We start from the raw sequence: 18,074 nt of genomic DNA on the forward strand, positions 1-18,074 counted from the left end.
TAGAAACCCTAGTTTTATAAAGTTTCATACTTTATGGATTAGGAGGCGTGGGGAAGAACAATGATATTGCCACACATAGATAGTAACTCTACATACCTTAATCACTCCAAAACTTGAAGAGAAGTCTGAGTCTTTGAAGAAGAATTCCCAAATCTTGAATTCTTGAACCTTGAGATGGGTTTTCTTGAAAACCTTAGTTTATGAACAATGATTTCTTGCTTAGATTACAAGGAATTAGAGACTTGAATTCAGCCTAGAATCATGATAAAACTTACCTTGTAGGGTTCTTGAGGCTTGGGACTTGTTCTCTCTGACTTTAGGGTAATTTTTCGTGACTAGGGGTGTTAGGGAAATAAACCCCAAGCTTAAATACGACTTAAAACGCGAAATCCCGACTTTTTGACCCTAACCCGACCTGTTACGCGATGGGTCCGTGATGCGGGGCCATCGCGCGATGTTATATAGGTCGATACTCAGATTTGAGCGATCGGTCCGCGATGCGGGGCCATCGCACGCGCCCCCACGCGCCTGAAAAAGCGACGTGTGTCGGTTCTGCACAGCGTTCGGTAAACTGGACATAATTTCTTGTACACAGATCTGTTTGGGTTCCACAATATATCGTTGGAAGGCTATTTCAAAGGGATACAACTTTCATGTTTTAAGGTTCCTCAAATTCCCAATGGATTTGCACGAAATTTCACTGGAAGGCAGACGTATCAAAAACTTAGCCGATTCTATAGAATTTTAAGTTCTTTACTATTAGCCATATTGAGACGATCATATCTCCTTGCTCCAATCTCTGATTGGCTTGGTCCTTATATCGGTAGAAAGGTATTTCTACATACTACAACTTTCATTAGGGTACTTTCCAAAATTCCCAACTAATCAAGGATTTATGGCTGCCCGAAATAGGCCTATCAACCATTTTCGCAAACGTTCAAACCTTCAGTTTTTCCACTAAAACTCTAATGATATGAGTCTAAACATAGTTCCAAGATACGGGGTGTTACAGAGGACTTTATTAATCTATGTTCCAAAGGGTCATATTATATACAGTCGAGGGACGGATGTTATCAAATGAGGCCATTAATTTATGATACTAAGTTTAAAATAGATGAAAAAACATCTAGGGTGATTACTTGGATCTCATTCCCAGATCTTATGCCAACATTCTTTAGTCAAGAGTCGTTATTTTCACTTGCTTCTGCTATTGGAATTCCTCTACACCTGGATAAAGCAACTGAGAATAGAACTAGACCAAGCTATGCACGAGTTAAAGTTTTGCTAGACTTGTTGTCTGATCTTCCTTCCTATGTGAATATGGAAATTGAAGATGATGAAACTCAGGGAGTTAGAGTGGATAAGGTAAAGATAAGATATGATTATTTGCCAAAGTATTGCTGTGAATACAAGTTAAAACGTCATGCTGAAGATGAATGCTGGAATTTACACCCTGAATTAGCATATGTTGATGATGAGGAGAAGGGTACTGATATTCAGGAGAATTGAAAACAGGTGGTTATAAGTGAAGATAAGGGGAGCTCATCTGTTGTGGTTACTAAACAAGACATGCCTGGTAATTCTGGAAAAGGAAAAACTATGATTCATTAGGAATTGCCTCAAAATCCAATCCCTGAGAAGAAAAGGAAGAATCAACATAATAATAGAAGGAGATTTAATGCTAGATTATTGGTTAGTGGAAAATTGCTTGGTGATCCTGGAAATTGGAATGTAGTGAAAGATAATAGAGTGTTTGATGAGCCACCATCTACAAGTACAAATGAAACTACTCAAAAACAAAGTCAACAGGCTGATGATATAGTTACTCATAACAAGTTTGATGCCTTACAAGAAGAGGAGCAGGCCATTGAGGTGATCAATGCTGATAGTGTGGTCCAGAATGAAGAGGTGATCAACATAGAGATTGGACATTCTCAATTAATACAAGGAAAGGATGACCAGATACAATAGCAAATTGATCAAAGTGTAGTGGTACAGCCAAAGGAGACTGAAGCTATTGTAGAAGATTCCAGTGTGGTAGTGAATAATGGAAAAGAAGCAACTACATTAGTAAAGGGTAACGAAGTTCTGCATAAGGAGGTACCAATGGAGGTGAGGAGGGGTTGACTGATTTTGATGTGGAACCTTCTAATGAGGAAAGATTAGTGGAAGAACAACCTTTGATAGAAAACAACAATTTGGCTATGATGGAAAACAATAACTAGGAGTTGATGGATTTGACCTTGATGGAAAACAATAACTTAAAGGGTCAAATTCAGGTGGATTGACAGAAATACCTCAGGATCAACAGGTTACAAAGATAAGGGGAAATTCTCCTATGAGGGAGTTACATGATCTGGTATCTCATAATATTGTAGAGTTGGAGGTAGGATCAGATACAGTAGGCAAAAAGGCAGAAGATATCAGTTGTTTAGATGACGAAGAAGCTATTGCTACTGTATTGAATCAGGTTATAAAAGAAGCAGACCTATCACCTAAGTCTCAGGTGAAAGGTATAAAACATGCCAAGAAACAAGTAGGTTAGGAAATCCAACCTGTAAGGGTGATGCCAAAAAGCGGTTCTTTTAAATCTAGTTATAAATGCTAATGTTTTGGAATATTAGATCAGTTAGAACTCAAAAGGCTTTTCATAGAGTGCAGATGCTGCACAGGCACCACAAGTTTTTCTTGATAGCTTTTATGGAACCTTTTCAACATTTGAGACATATTGATCAATATAGAAGAAAAATTGGTATGCAGTATGCCAAGGATAATTGCAATGGTAAAATATGGTTTTTTGTGAATGAAAACATTGATATGGAGATTTTAGAGGATACTGCACAACAAATTACTGTTAAGCTGTTTTTCCAGGAATTGCACAAAAATATGGTAGTTACTATGGTGTATGCCATGTGTGATGAAGTGGAAAGAGTGAATTTATGGGACTGTTTGTGTAATATATCAGCCACTATGTCAGTGCCATGGCTAATAGGTGGAGATTTTAATGTAATTCTGAATGAAAAAGAGAAGATTGCAGGCTTGCCTGTTTTCCCTTAGGAATATGAAGATTTTGCTTGTTGTGTCAATTCCTGTGAGTTGTTTGAGGTTAACTTCAAAGGCAACCCTTTTACATGGTGGAATGGTAGAACAAATGGAGAATGCATTTTCAAAAGATTGGATAGGATCCTTGTTAATGATCCTTTTCAATCATGGTTTTGTCAAATTGAAGTAGATCACCTATCAAGGACTGGATCTGATCATGCACCTTTGTTACTATCCTGTACTGATAAAACTCAGACTTTTCTTAAAACTTTCAAATTTTTGAAATTTTGGACTGAGCATGCAAATTTTCCAGAGGTAGTTAGGCAACATTGGCAAGGTGATTCAGCTGATGTTTTTCTGGCTTTTAAGCAGAAATTGAAAAGTGTGAAATCTGCTCTATCACAGTGGAGTAAATATACTTTTGGGGATATTTTCAAACTGCTAAGCATTAGAGAGGAGATAGTTAGAATCAAAGAGGACTTGTTTGAAGAATTTCCTACAGAAGGTAATAGAATGATCCTTCAGAGAGCACAAGCTGAACTGAAGAAATTGTTACACCCCGTATCTTGGAACTAAGCTTAGACTCATATCATTAGAGTTTTAGTGAAAAAACTGAAGGTTTGAACGTTTTGCGAAAATGGTTGATAGGCCTACTTCAGGCAACGATAACTCCTTGATTAGTTGGGAAATTGGGTAAGTACCCTTAATGAAAGTTGTAGTACGTAGAAATAACTTTCTAACGATATAAGGACCAGGCCAATCAGAGATCGGAGCAAGGAGATATGATCGTCTCAATATGGCTAATAGTAAGGCACTTAAAATTCTATAGAATCGGCTAAATTTTCGATATGTCTGCCTTACGGTCACATTTCGTGAAAATACGTTGGGAATTTGAGAACGGTATATTGTGGAGCCCAAACAGAGGTCTGTACAAGAAGTTATACCATTTTACGGAACACTACGTAGAACCGACACACGTCGCTTTGCAGGGAGCGTGAGGGCGCGTACGATGGCACCGCATCGCGGGCCGATCGGACAACTCTGAGTATCGACCTGTAGAATGTCGAGCGATGGCCCCTCATCGTGGACCCATCGCGTAACAGGTCAGGTTTGGGTCAAAAGTCGGGATTTTGTGTTTTAAGTTATATTTAAGCTTGGGGTTTATTTCCCTAACACCCCTAGTCACGAAAAATCACCCAAAATTCATAGAGAACAAGTCCCAAACCTCAAGAACCTTCCAAGGTAAGTTTTATCATGATTCTAGGTTGAATTCAAGTCCCTAATCCCTTTCTAACTTGAGTAAACCTTTCCAACACAATTCTAACATATACTCTAATGATCTAAGCAAGAAATCATTGTTCCTAATCTAGGGTTATCAAGAAAACCCATCTCAAGGTTCAAAAATCAATATTTAGGAAATCTTCTCCAAAATTCAAGTCTTTAATTCAAGATTTTTGAGCAATTAAGGTATGTAGAACTTCCATCCACATGTGCGAATATCTACGTTCTTCCCCATGCTACGTTTCTTGATATTCATGAAGTTCAAATCCTAGGGCATTAAACCCAACATGTTGGTAGCCCGTATTTATGTACATGAAATTTGTATCTATATTCGTTATTGTATTTCAAATCTTCCATTACAGTTATTAGAAACCCTAGCTTAATCCATGAATCATGAATTCTTCCTCATGTGTTCTCATTACGTTTATATGAAACTTTACGATTTTATCTAGCAAGTTACAAGCATGTTTTCAAGTCAATTATATATATAATTATGAACTATTGTTATTACTCATGAATCACGAACATGTTTGGAAGACTATGACAAGTTATCTCATGAAACTATATTATAAGATATTTCATGAAACCATGTTACAAGTTATTTCGTGAAATCATGATTACAAGTTATTTCACGAAAATCATGGGCTTCTTAGCCAACTATATCATGTTCATGTTTTTGGGAATTGCTTAGTTAACCGAGAAGGCTCATATAGCCTGAAACTACGTTGCCACCGTAGGATAAGGGTTGTCAGAAGGAGGCAACACCTTCATTATGCAGTTTGGATCCTTACATTCTTATTATCACTTAAATCTCATATCCCTGGCAAGGTGTGAGTGTTCTCCTGGTAGGACACAAGTACCAGATCATGTTGTCGGTTATACTATAGCGTTCCCCACGTTACAAGTAGTTTTACATACATGTATTTTCCATTGATTTACTGTTTTCAGACTTTACTCACGTTTCATGCTCATGTTCAAGTTACATTCAGTTTCGGTTCATGTCTTGTACCTATGTTGTACCATGTTCTTCATTTTAGCAGGTTTTAAATACTATTACTATTCACCATGTACTAACGTCTCTTTTGCCCGGGGCCAGCACTTCACGGTGCACATACCGGTTTTCAGAAGCATACACATGCGCAGTAGGATCACTTCAGTTATCAGCTTATTAGTGAGCCCCACTCCTCTCGGGGTTCAACATGGAGTCTGCATTAGTATTCAGTTTATGGTAGTCCAGGACCATGTCTTGGTAGTTAGTATTCAGACATGTTTTAGAGGTTTTATAGACATATATTAGTTCACAGAGGCAGCTATGCTTTCATGTTTGCAGACTATTATGTTTTCATGATATTTCATGTTATGAGAAAATTCTAAGACTTTATTCCGCAAATTACATTTCATGATTCATTTAAATTGCACCATATAGATTTTATTGTTTTGATGCCCATGTTGACAAGCAAGCCATGAGGTTCGCTCGGACACATGCAAGCAAGGCCCGAGTGTCGTGTTACGCCCAGGCCATGGTTTCGGGCGTGACAAAGCTTGGTATCAGAGCCTAGGTTAAGGTGTCTTTAGGGAGTCTATGAAACCGTGTCCAGTGGGGTCACTTTTATTTGTGTGAGGGCCCCATACATATAAATAGTTGACCACCAAGACATTCAGGATTTTCTCATTTCTTTCTACTCTAGATCGTGCCATGTCTTAGAGTAATAAGTAACCTTCTCTTCCAATCAAATTACGTACGTTTCGAATACGCAGGCGACGAACAGATAATTCAAGGTCAAAGTAAGGATGTTTACCCATAGGGGGTACAATTGTGCAGTACTTACTGGTAACGAATGAGACTTCAAGTGCTATTGAAAGTGGAATACAATGTAAGTTGCCCGAGAAGGGGTGTAGTAGAATGAATGGTATGTTGAATGATAATGACGTTCTTGAGAAAGGAGAATGATAGACAGCAGGAAGAGGATAATAGAGAAATTAGAAAAGGAGCTAAGTCTACAGGAAACGTAAATCATGGAGGATCTCGGGAAGGTGGAGGCAGACAGTATTCTATAGTTGCTCGTCAGGACCCACTCTATTTGCAGCTACTGCACTAGTCTCGAGGTCTAGATATGATCAAAAGGGTCATTCAACTAGAAACAGATTTTAAGAGCACACCTCTCAGTGACATACCAGTGTGAGCCACAGAAGTTTTTAGAATTTTATATGCAACAAGTATTATAGGAGACACCAAGGGGTGTATCGTTTGGGCCTTAATATGTGTTTCGGTGGCTCCTCTTAATTCTCAAGCCCAGTCAGGTTGTAATACAGCTATGCATGGTATTTGAATTTTCAGTGAAGACTGCTTGGATGCTTCAGCAGGTCGTCAGGACTAAGAGGCATCCCCAGTTATCACCATAGATGAAATTTTCGTATGAACTATGCCTGTTAATAAAAGAGATGTGTATGAAATAAGAACCATGAGCAGACGATATTAAATTTTCGGCAATGGTTTTAGTTTGTTAAGTTTAGTCAGATCAGAGTTAGAGAGTACGATGGTTGTAAGTTGCTATAAGAAGTAATTATTATTATGAGATAAGGAGATGTGACAGTTCTCTCTTAAGCTATGTGAGTAAGTGTTTATCCCAAATGTGTATAGTCTGATATGATTTTGAAGTGTATAGAAAGTTTGGGTTTAGTTGTTCTAATCTTTCATATAAGATAGTTGAAAGTTTCTTAAGTGTGATCCATAGTTCAAAAAAAGATAGTATATGACCATAGAATAGCATCAGATGATGAGGGAGAGTTAGAAATAACTTAGGTTATTCAGAGCAGAATAAGAAAATGTGAAGCTAGCGGGTGATTAACAGAAAAATAGTATGTAAGTTTTGAGTAGATACAATGCATTAGCAATTTCAGCAGAACTAGTAGAAGTATGATTTGATTTCCTTAGTCAGATGAACACCTTAAGTGGGTGACAGTTCGGATACATCCAAATGTGTGTTAGAAACCAAGGGATTAAATTAAATTCGGAGTAGAGTGATCAGTGGAAGAAGAAATCAGCTAGGCTATAAGAGAGCAAACTACAGAAGAATAGCCTTTAAGAGTTGTCAAAAAGGAGTTGTCCTAAGATTTATAGTGTGAGCAGAGTTAAATCGTTAAGATAGAGTATGCCAGTTATGAATACAGTAGCAACCCCTTCATGTAAGTAATTTAGTTTTTCCCAATGAGAAATTGCTCAGAAGTGAGTCGGAAAAAAAAAATTGGCGTCAGTGTTGTAGAGTACAAAGGAATTATAGAAGATAAGGAATGTTAATTGGATCCCATCAAAAGAGAAGAATTTGTAAGTATAAGATGCTAGCCTTGGTCTAAGGGGGAGATGTATAAATCGCCAATAAGTCCAGTGAGATAATTGAAGACCCAAAGGGTTAGTATGAGATATGAAGAATCTTAGTTCAGTCAGGTTGGCATAATGAGATAGTCTCCATAAGGAATATGCCTCAACTTAGAGGAAACCCGAAATGAGTAGAATGATCATCGAACGAATCGTGTCAAGTTCAATTATTATCGATTAGGCGATCACAGAAAATCTATAAGATCATGCCCAGTTATGTGTCACAAGGGTAGTGCCATTGCACGAGACTCTAATCTTTAAGGTGCTAGTCAAAGACTTAACGCACAATAGTACTATGAGTATTTTAGGAAGTATCTCAGAAGAAAAAAAATCAAGTATGGGAAGTACAACTCATGATTTAAGCAGACAAGAGAACTATAGTGAAAGAAGTTCACCGCTTATCCAAGCTAGGAATTCAACTTTCAGACTCCGAAGTGGGTGGAGTTGTTGCCCAGAACATGGCTTATTCCTCTTTAGTCATCAAAGTTAGAGAGAAGCAGTTTGGTGATTCCTACTTGTTGCAGAGGAAAGAAGGGATTCACAAACATAAAGCCTCAGCTTTTGAACAAGGGGGATATGGCGGTACCATGAGATATCGAGGCAGATTATGCGTTCCAGATGTAGATGGGCTTAGAGAGCGGATTATGTCAGAAGCTCACAATTTCAAGTATTTCATTCACCCAGATCCCACGAAGATGTATCATGATCCTAATGAGATTTATTGGTGGAACGATATGAAAAAGAATGTGGCAGGGTTTGTGGATAAGTGCCTCAAATTTTCTGCAAGTGAAAGCCAAACACTAGAGGCTTAGCGGCTTGGCTCAGAATATTGATATTCCTGTCTGGAAATGGGAAATTATCAATATGGATTTTGTATCAGGTCTGCCTTGTTTAGCTTGGAGACATTACTCTATTTGGGTGATCATTGATCGGCTTACTAAGTCGGCACACTTTTTGCCAGTTAAGACCACATATTCAACAGAAGATTATGCCAAGCTGTATGTTAATAAGATTGTCAGATTGCATGGGACCCCAATGTCTATTATTTCATATCGTGGTGCTCAGTTCACAGCGAACTTCTGGAAATCCTTTCATAAAGGATTGGGTACCAAGGTGAACCTCAGCACAACTTTTCATCCACAAACAGATGGCCAGGCAGAGCGCACTATTAAGAACCTGGAGGATATGTTGAGAGCATGTGTCATAGATTTTAAGGGTAATTGGGATGACCATTTACCTCTCATCGAGTTTTCCTATAATAACAGTTATCATGCTAGCATTGGGATGGCACCGTTTGAAGCTCTGTATGGGCGAAGGTGTAGATCACCAATTGGTTGGTTTGAAGTTGGTGAAGCATAGTTGTTAGGACCAGATTTGGTTTACCAGGCTATAGAGAAAGTCAAGTTAATATAGGAGCGTTTGAAAACGGCTCAGAGTCGCCAGAAGTCTTACACAGATGTGAGGCAAAGGGACTTAGAATTTTCAGTTGATGATTGGGTGTTCCTTAAAGTCTCACCCATGAAGGGTGTTATGCGATTTGGCAAGAAAGAGAAGCTTAGTCCCAGATATATTGGACCTTACAGCATTTCACGAAAGGTCGGTCTAGTAGCTTATGAACTTGAGTTGCCACAAGAGTTGGTTGCTGTTCACCCAGTGTTTCATGTATCCATGTTGAGGAAGTGTGTAGGAGACCCTTCGTTGGTTGTTCCTGCTGATACTATAACATTTAAGGAGGGCCTCACCTATGAGGAGATTCCCGTAGCCATTCTTGATCGTCAGGTTCGTAAGTTGAGAACTAAGGAAGTAGCCTCAGTAAAAGTCCTGTGGAGGAGTCAGAAGGTTGAGGAGGCTACATGGGAAGCCGAGGAGGGTATGAAGTCCAAGTACCCATTTTTGTTTGAAGAGAAAGCAGAGAACTCTCAAGGTAAATTTTCATAGCACATGTCATGCTATGTCTCATGTTTCACGCTCATGTCATGTATCCAGTGCCCATGCTCATGTCTCAATATTCACATTTCCATGTAACCATGTCATGTTATTTCAGTCTCTATGTTTCATGTTATGTTTCCTTCACGTTCATGTAGACAAGCCATGTCCAGCCATATTCTTAACCATGACCCATCATTCGAGGACGAATGATCCCAAGGGGGAGATAATGTTACACCCCGTATCTTGGAACTAAGGTTAGACTCATATCATTAGAGTTTTAGTGGAAAAACTGAAGGCTTGAACGTCTTGCGGAAATGGTTGATAGGCCTACTTCGGGCAGGGATAACTCCTTGATTAGTTGGGAATTTGGGAAAGTACCCTGAATGAAAGTTGTAGTACGTAGAAATACCTTTCTAACGATATAAGGACTAGGCCAATCAGAGATCGGAGCAAGGAGATATGATCGTCTCAATATGGCTAATAGTAAGGCACTTAAAATTCTATAGAATCGGCTAAATTTTCGATATGTCTGCCTTACGGTCAAATTTCATGAAAATCCGTTAGGAATTTGAGAAAACTTAAAACATGAAAGTTGTAGCTCTTTGAAATATATTTCCAACGGTATATTGTGGATCCCAAATAGAGCTCTGTACAAGTGGTTATGACCATTTTACCGAACACTGCGTAGAACCGACACACGTCGCTTTGCAGGGCGCGTGCGGGTGCGTGAGGGCGCGTGCGATGGCCCCGCATTGCGGGCCGATCGCACAACTCTGAGTATCGACCTGCAGAATGTCACGTGATGGCCCCGCATTGCGGACCCATCGCGTAACAGGTCGGGTTCGGGTCAAAAGTCGGGATTTCGCGTTTTAAGTTATATTTAAGCTTGAGGTTTATTTCCCTATCACCCCTAGTCACGAAAAATCACCCTAAATTCATAGAGAACAAGTCCCAAACCTCAAGAACCTTCCAAGGTAAGTTTCATCATGATTCTATGTTGAATTCAAGTCCCTAATCCCTTTCTAACTTGAGTAAACCTTTCCAACACAATTCTAACATATACTCTAATGATCTAAGCAAGAAATCATTGTTCCTAATCTAGGGTTATCAAGAAAACCCATCTCAAGGTTCAAGAATCAAGATTTAGGAAATCTTCTCCAAAATTCAAGTCTTTAATTCAAGATTTTGGAGCAATTAAGGTATAGAACTTCCATCCACGTGTGAGAATCTCTAAGTTCTTCCCCATGCTCCGTTTCTTGATATTCATGAAGTTCAAATCCTAGGGCATTAAACCCAACATATTGGTAGCCCGTATTTATGTATTTATGTACATGAATTTTGTATCTATATTCGTTATTGTATTTCTAATCTTCCATTACGGTTATTAGGAACCCTAGCTTAATCCATGAATCATGAATTCTTCCTCATGTGTTCTCATTACGTTTATATGAAACATTATGATTTTATCTTGCAAGTTACAAGCATGTTTTCAAGTCAATTATATATATACTTATGAACTATTGTTATTACTCATGAATCAAGAACATGTTTGCAAGACTGTGACAAGTTATCTCACGAAACCATATTATAAGATATTTCATGAAACCATGTTACAAGTTATTTCATGAAATCATGATTACAAGTTATTTACAAGTTATTTCACGAAAATCATGGGCTTCTTAGCCAACTATATCATGTTCATGTTTTTGGGAATTGCTTAGTTAACCGAGAAGGCTCAGATAGCCTGAAACTACGTTGCCACCGTAGGTTAAGGGTTGTCAGCAAGGAGGCAACACCTTCATTATGCAGTTTGGATTCTTACATGCTTATTATCATTTAAATATCATATCCCTAGCAAGGTGTGAGTGTTCTCCTGGTAGGACGCAAGTACCAGATCATGTTGTCGGTTATACTATAGCATTCCCCACGTTACAAGTAGTTTTACATACATGTATTTTCCATTGATTTACTGTTTCCAGACTTTACTCACGTTTCATGCTCATGTTCAAGTTACATTCAGTTTCGGTTCATGTCCTGTACCTATGTTGTGCCATGTTCTTCATTTTAGCAGGTTTTACATACTAGTACTATTCACCATGTACTAACGTCCCTTTTGCCCGGGGCCTGCACTTCACGGTGCAGATACCGGTTTTCAGGAGCATGCACCTGCGCAGTAGGATCACTTCAGTTATCAGCTTATTGGTGAGCCCCACTCCTCTCGGGGTTCAACATGGAGTCTGCATTGGTATTCAGTTTATGGTAGTCCAGGGCCATGTCCTGGTAGTTAGTATTCAAACATGTTTTAGAGGTTTCATAGACATATATTAGTTCACAGAGTCAGCTATGCTTTCATGTTGGCAGACTATTATGTTTTCATGATATTTCATGTTATGAGAAAATTCTAAGACTTTATTCCGCAAATTACCTTTCATGATTCATTTAAATTGCATCATAGAGATTGTATTGTTTTGATGCCCATGTTGGCAAGCAAGCCATTAGCTTCGCTATGACACATGCAAGCAAGGCCCGAGTGCCGTGTTACGCCCAGGCCATGGTTCGGGGCGTGACAGAAATATATGCATTATGAGGAAGAATTTTAGAGAAAAAAGCTGGTTTTGACTGTTTTGCAGAAGGAGATAGAAATACAAGATTCTTCCACAATATAGTCAAGGGCAGAAGGAAGAGAACTCAGATCAAAAGAATAAAAAACTCTGATGGTACTTGGATTGAAGGGACTGACAATCTAGCAGATGAGGTAATTTCCTTTTATTAGAAGCAATTCATTCAAGAGTCTCAGCAGGGGGATTTTTCATTATTGGAGCATATTCAAAAGCTGGTGACATAGGAGGATAATGATTTATTTTGTAGCATTCCAAGTCTTGAAGAAGTTAGGCAAGTTGTATTTGAACTAGCTGGGGATAGTGCAAGTGGCCCTGATGGTTTATCTGGTTTGTTTTACCAGTCATGTTGGAATATAGTTAGTGTTGATGTGCATATGGTTGTGAAGGCTTACTTTGAGGGCCATACTCTTCCTAAGTCCATAACACACACAAATCTGGTATTGTTGCCTAAGAAGAATGAAGTTGAGACTTTTTCTGATATGAGGCCAATAAGTCTTAGCAACTTCATAAACAAGATAATATCTAGAGTGTTACATGAAAATATTGATCATTTTCTTCCTAAGCTCATTTCAGTTAATCAGTCTGGTTTTGTTAAAGGGAGAAACATCATTAAAAATGTCTTGTTGACTCAGGAAATTGTTTCTGACATTAGATTGAGAGGAAAACCTGCAAATGTAGTTTTGAAACTTGATATGACTAAGGCCTATGATAGAGTATCATGGTTATTTTTAACGAAGGTACTCAGGAAGATGGTGTTTGCAGAAAGGAGTGTGGACTTAGTATGGAGATTGTTGGCTAATACAGTGTATTCTGTGCTAGTTAATGGTCACCCTCATGGCTTCTTTCACTCAACTAGGGGTGTCAAGCAAGGTGACCCTTTGTCACCTGCTTTGTTCATTTCATCAGCAGAGGTGCTGACAAAATGATTTGTTTGAAATCACCGAGTTTAAAGGTTATGGGATGCCAAAATGGAATGCCAATCTTAACCACTTGGCATATGCAGATGACACCATAATATTTGCCTCAGCAGACAATGATTCACTAAACTTGATCATGAAGGTGTTATAGGAGTATGAGAAGGTGTTTGGTCAGCTGATTAACAAAAGGAAAAGTTCCTTTTACATTTTTTCTAAAGTTTCACAGAATATTGTACAAGGGGTGGAAAAAACTACAGGATTTTCAAGAGGTTCATTTCCATTTGTGTACTTAGGATGCCCAATTTCTCATGCTAGGAAGAGGAAAACAGATTATTCTGAACTTATTAAAAAGGTGAAGGATAAACTGCAAGCTTGGAAAGAGAGGTTACTATCACCTGGAGGAAAGGTTGTGCTGATATTAAGTGTACTTCAAAGTGTTCCTATACATTTATTATCTGCAATGAAACCTCTAAAATGTGTTATCAAGGAAATATATCAAAATTTTGCAAAATTTTTCTGGAGTAATAAGGAAGATGTCAAATCTAGGCATTGGGCTGCATGGCTTAATATGTCTTTTCCTAAGGAGGTGGGTGGTTTGGGCTTCAGATCTTTGTTTGATGTGTCAAAGACATTATGTGCTAAATTATGGTGGAATTTTAGAACCTCAAACTCACTATGGGCCAATTACCTATGGAACAAATACTGCAAGAGGCAATACCCTCAGTATGTCCAATGGAAGGGAGGTACACAGGTTTGGAAGATAATGTTAGAAGCAAGAGATAGTATAGAACAGGAAATATGGTGGGAAACTAAGAGTGGAACTGCAAATGTCTGGTTTTACAACTGGACAAGACTAGGAGCCTTGTACTATACATTACCTGATCAAGACGTAGATGAAAGTGTGGAAGATGTATCTGAACTAATAGATGGAAATGATTGAAATGTCCATAAGCTACAACAACTACTTCCAGGTGAAATTGTTAATTATATTCAAGAGGAGCTTCTGATGAAAGAAAGTTCAACTTTGTGGGACAAGGCATGGTGGATGATGACTAGTTTTGGGAAGTTTACTGTGTCAAGTGCCTAGAGTCTGCTTAGACAAAAATCCCATATCTCTACGATGTATAAACACCTATTGATAAAAGGGGTCCCTTTCAAGATATCCTTTTTCTTATGGAGATTATGGAAGTTTAAGCTACCTGTTTATGAGGTGCTAGTTAGCATTGAAATAAATGTAGTATCTAGGTGTTGTTGCTGCAGGAAACCATTGATCATTTATTTCTGAATGGTGAAGTTGCACAATATATCTGGAAGGTTTTTAGCAGCGCTGCTAGTATACAAAAGAATTGCTCTCAGGTGAAACAAGTAGTGCAAATATGGTGGAACACTAATTGTAATTTGTTATAACCCGTGTTTTTGCCTACTTGGAAAAATTTGAAATAATTTGGGCTTGATAGAAATAAGGTCATGTTTGATTTTATCTAATACGTGTGTGTTGTTCATGAACCATTAATGTGGAAATAGCGAGAAAGGCGAGGGGCAAAAATCGGGAATTTCGGAAATTAATTTCGGGAACTACAAAATGGGCCACAATTAATTGGGCTAGAAAAATTCAAAAAAAAAAGAAAGATGAGGCCCAAATGGAGCATGGGTGGCCGGCCATATGGCTATCCCAACCCATGACTCTTAAATAATTTCCATGTGATTAAATTAGCTTCATCTATTAGAACTTTCAAGACAAGTTGAGAAAGGAGAAAAAAAAGAGCAAGAACACCACAAAAAAGGGTTGTTCGGCCAAGACCCATAAATTTTGCCCCTTAAAATCTTGCTTCAATTTTTTTTTCTTGTGATATTTCTACTAATTCAAGGGTCCTCTACAATGTGGTGTAGTTATTTCGGGAGATAAGTCGCTTGTTTCGTAGATTTGGCACTTGGGTCAAGTGAAGAAGCTAGGAAGAAAAGGTAAGAATTAATTCCTTTTTATGTGTTATGAAGGTTTTATTTATGTTGTGGAATGTAGAAAGGAGAAGAATTCATGAAAATATGGAAGTTGCATGATGAATATACATATATATATAGCCGTGTGCATGAGTTGTTGTGTAGGCAAAAATGAATTAATTTTATGTAGTATTCTAGTTGTGGTTGTTGTGAACTCTACATTGGAAATGAAAGTTTAAAGGTTTTGGTTGAAGTTGGAAATGAGGGGGGTGAGCCGTGGGTGTGCATGTGTGTGTAGAAGGATGAACCAATTTTATTTATGATGTTAATTGTGTTGTTGTAGCCTTGTGGTGTCAATGGAAGAATGCTAGTCCATATTAGCATGAAAGATTGGTTGTTAAATTGTTATGGGAAGTTTTGTGATTTTATGGTAGATTTATGTAATGATGAAAATGAAATTGTTAAGGTTCGAATTATGATTATTATTAATGAAATTGGAAGATGAAAATGTGTTATGAATATTTATGTCGAAGATTAGAAGTTTCGGATAAATTATGGTTTTGGTGAAGTTTTTGTATATTTTGTAAATATTTTGTAGAAGGATATGAAATGCTTCCGAATTGTATTGGAATAATCTTGATTAGTAAATGACTATGAAAACATTGATATTGGATTGGAAGTGCGAAGTTAGATTAGGAGTTGTCGCACTATTTAGAAAGGAATACTATTCATGCTAGAATGCGTTTTAATTCGATTGTTAATGTTGTTGGTGTTGTTGTGGTTGTTGTTGTTGACATTTTGGCCGAGTTAAATTCTCGGGGATGCTGTATGTATAGGGGAGATGCTGCCCAAATTTCTGTAGACAAGTATGAGTTAAGATTGAATTCCGAAAGGCTTGTAATTGATATTTGGTAATTATGACCAATTGTAGATTTTGGAGGAAACGGGAATTGAGTTTGGAGAGGCGTAAGGAGTGTATAAGGTATGTAAAACTTTACCTTTACTTCTCTTGGCATGTCTTAGACCTAATAGGTTTAGATACGAGCCTCGGGGACGATTCAATTCCTAGAAATCCAAGTTTGAATTTAACCCTTTTTCATTCAATAGAATTGAATCATATGTTCTATGCTTTGTTGAAAGAATGGTGTAAACGCCTATAAATTACCTAAGAGGATATGAGATTGCCCTAACACCTTCAATAGATGACTCCATAGGCTTAATGTACATAATTTGAGCCCACCACCTCAATTGACCCGAGGTGGGCCCACTATTCCCGATTCCTCTCCTATTGTGTATTGACTTATTTTCGAGCGATTTCAAAAGGGAACATTTTAACTACCCTTCTAACTACTAAACGACAATTGTTTTAAATATTCTATTGAGTCTTATAAACTATTTTGGAACATGGAAACGATTCCAGAAAAATTTATTTTTACGTAACCTATTGTGGTATCCGAAATACATGCACTGTGATTATCGTGCGATTTCATTATTAGGGTTTGTTATCGAGATATTCCATCGAGTCCTTGTAAATGTATTATGTTTTATACTCCATTTAGTTTCTCACTACTCCACTCGTGGATGCCTCAATGTTTCCTTCACTGAGCCCGGGCCAGGATATGTTATCAGGCGTATTCCACTGCATTGTTCGCCGTGCCTCGATGTGAGGGGGCAGGTATACATGTACATGGGTTGTGGAGTAGGCTGTGCCATGTATGCCTATTCTGATATGATATGATATGATATGATATGATACGATATGGCCATATGATATGATATGATATGTTATGGAGTTATTCCCTACTCTGGAGTATGATGTGTTGTGGCGCCAGTGTCGGGGTGGCGACCACGTTCGATTCACCGAGTCCCTTGACGGGGGTCGGATATGGCATATGATTTTGCATACAGTATTTATGTTTTGTAAATATGCATTTGATATTCTGGACATTAAACTCATTTTCTGTACGTTCTGTTCCGATTATGATTTTATTACTGTACTCCAGGCTTTACATATTCAGTACATATTCCGTACTGACCCCCTTTCTTCGGGGGCTGCGTTTCATGCCGCGCAGGTACATACGACCGATTTGCTGATCCGCCCGCTTAGGATTTTATTCTGCTGTCTTGGAGTCCTCTCTCGTCCGGACCATATATTTTGGTACAGACTTTTTCTATTGTACATATATATGTTATTCAGGGGTATGACGGGGCCCTGTCCCGTCTTATGATTCTGTTATTGTTCCGTAGAGGTCTGTAGACATACTTGTGGGTTGTGTATATGTCTTGGGTTGATATGTTCTGCGATAGCCTTATCGGCTTCCCCGCGTTATATCTGTTTATCTGTGGTAATTAGTAAAGCCAATTGCCTTCTATATCTGTATATTCTGTTTATATGCTAGTTTGGGTTATTGGGTACGTACGGGTGTCCAGCACGGACACTAGTCACGGCCCACGGGGTTGGGTCGTGACAAAAGTGGTATCAGAGCGGTTCGTCCTCGGAGTGTCTACAGACCGTGTATAGTAGAGTCCTGTTTATCGATGTGTTGTGCACCACATCTATAAACAGGAGGCTACAGGACATTTAGGATGCTACCCTTCTTTCTTATCTTAGATCGTGCGATAGAGCTATATTATCAGGATGACTTCTCCGTAACAAATTGTCATGTTTTCAGCCATGCCTCCGAAAAAGGCGACAGCGGCCCAGAAGGCCAAGTCAGTAGCAGCAGGGGAGACTAGCCAGGCCCAGAGGATTACTAGGGCCCGTGCCGAGATTATGCCCCAGTCAGAGGGCTCCTCTACACCGCCACCACCAGAGGGGATTGGAGCAGCAGCAGCTGCAGATCAGGGGGCGGCTCCACCGCCAGCTCCCGGAGTTCCAGTGCCCGAGCCTCCAGCTCCACAGCTAGGGGCGGAGGATGGGGCCATGAGGGATGCGGTCCAGTGGTTGACCAGGTTGATAGCAGGGCAGGT

At 38.8% G+C, this 18,074-nt stretch overlaps 1 protein-coding gene across 1 annotated transcript in view; it reads left to right on the forward strand.

Annotated features, from left to right (window-relative positions):
- The first annotated feature begins 1,161 nt into the window (after nucleotides 1-1,161).
- The window catches only part of LOC132628710 (uncharacterized), a 33,962-nt gene continuing 17,049 nt past the window's right edge, over nucleotides 1,162-18,074 (forward strand). Inside the window, exons 1-10 of the mRNA XM_060344475.1 lie at nucleotides 1,162-1,365; nucleotides 1,612-1,908; nucleotides 1,999-2,077; nucleotides 2,268-2,513; nucleotides 2,630-3,006; nucleotides 3,058-3,547; nucleotides 12,259-12,383; nucleotides 12,474-13,160; nucleotides 13,318-14,076; nucleotides 14,427-14,522. Of these exons, the coding sequence (XP_060200458.1) occupies nucleotides 1,162-1,365; nucleotides 1,612-1,908; nucleotides 1,999-2,077; nucleotides 2,268-2,513; nucleotides 2,630-3,006; nucleotides 3,058-3,547; nucleotides 12,259-12,383; nucleotides 12,474-13,160; nucleotides 13,318-14,076; nucleotides 14,427-14,522 (3,360 nt within the window). The remainder of the gene's footprint in view (nucleotides 1,366-1,611; nucleotides 1,909-1,998; nucleotides 2,078-2,267; nucleotides 2,514-2,629; nucleotides 3,007-3,057; nucleotides 3,548-12,258; nucleotides 12,384-12,473; nucleotides 13,161-13,317; nucleotides 14,077-14,426; nucleotides 14,523-18,074) is intronic.

This window comes from Lycium barbarum, chromosome 2, assembly GCF_019175385.1.
Source record: "Lycium barbarum isolate Lr01 chromosome 2, ASM1917538v2, whole genome shotgun sequence".
NCBI lineage: Eukaryota > Viridiplantae > Streptophyta > Magnoliopsida > Solanales > Solanaceae > Lycium > Lycium barbarum.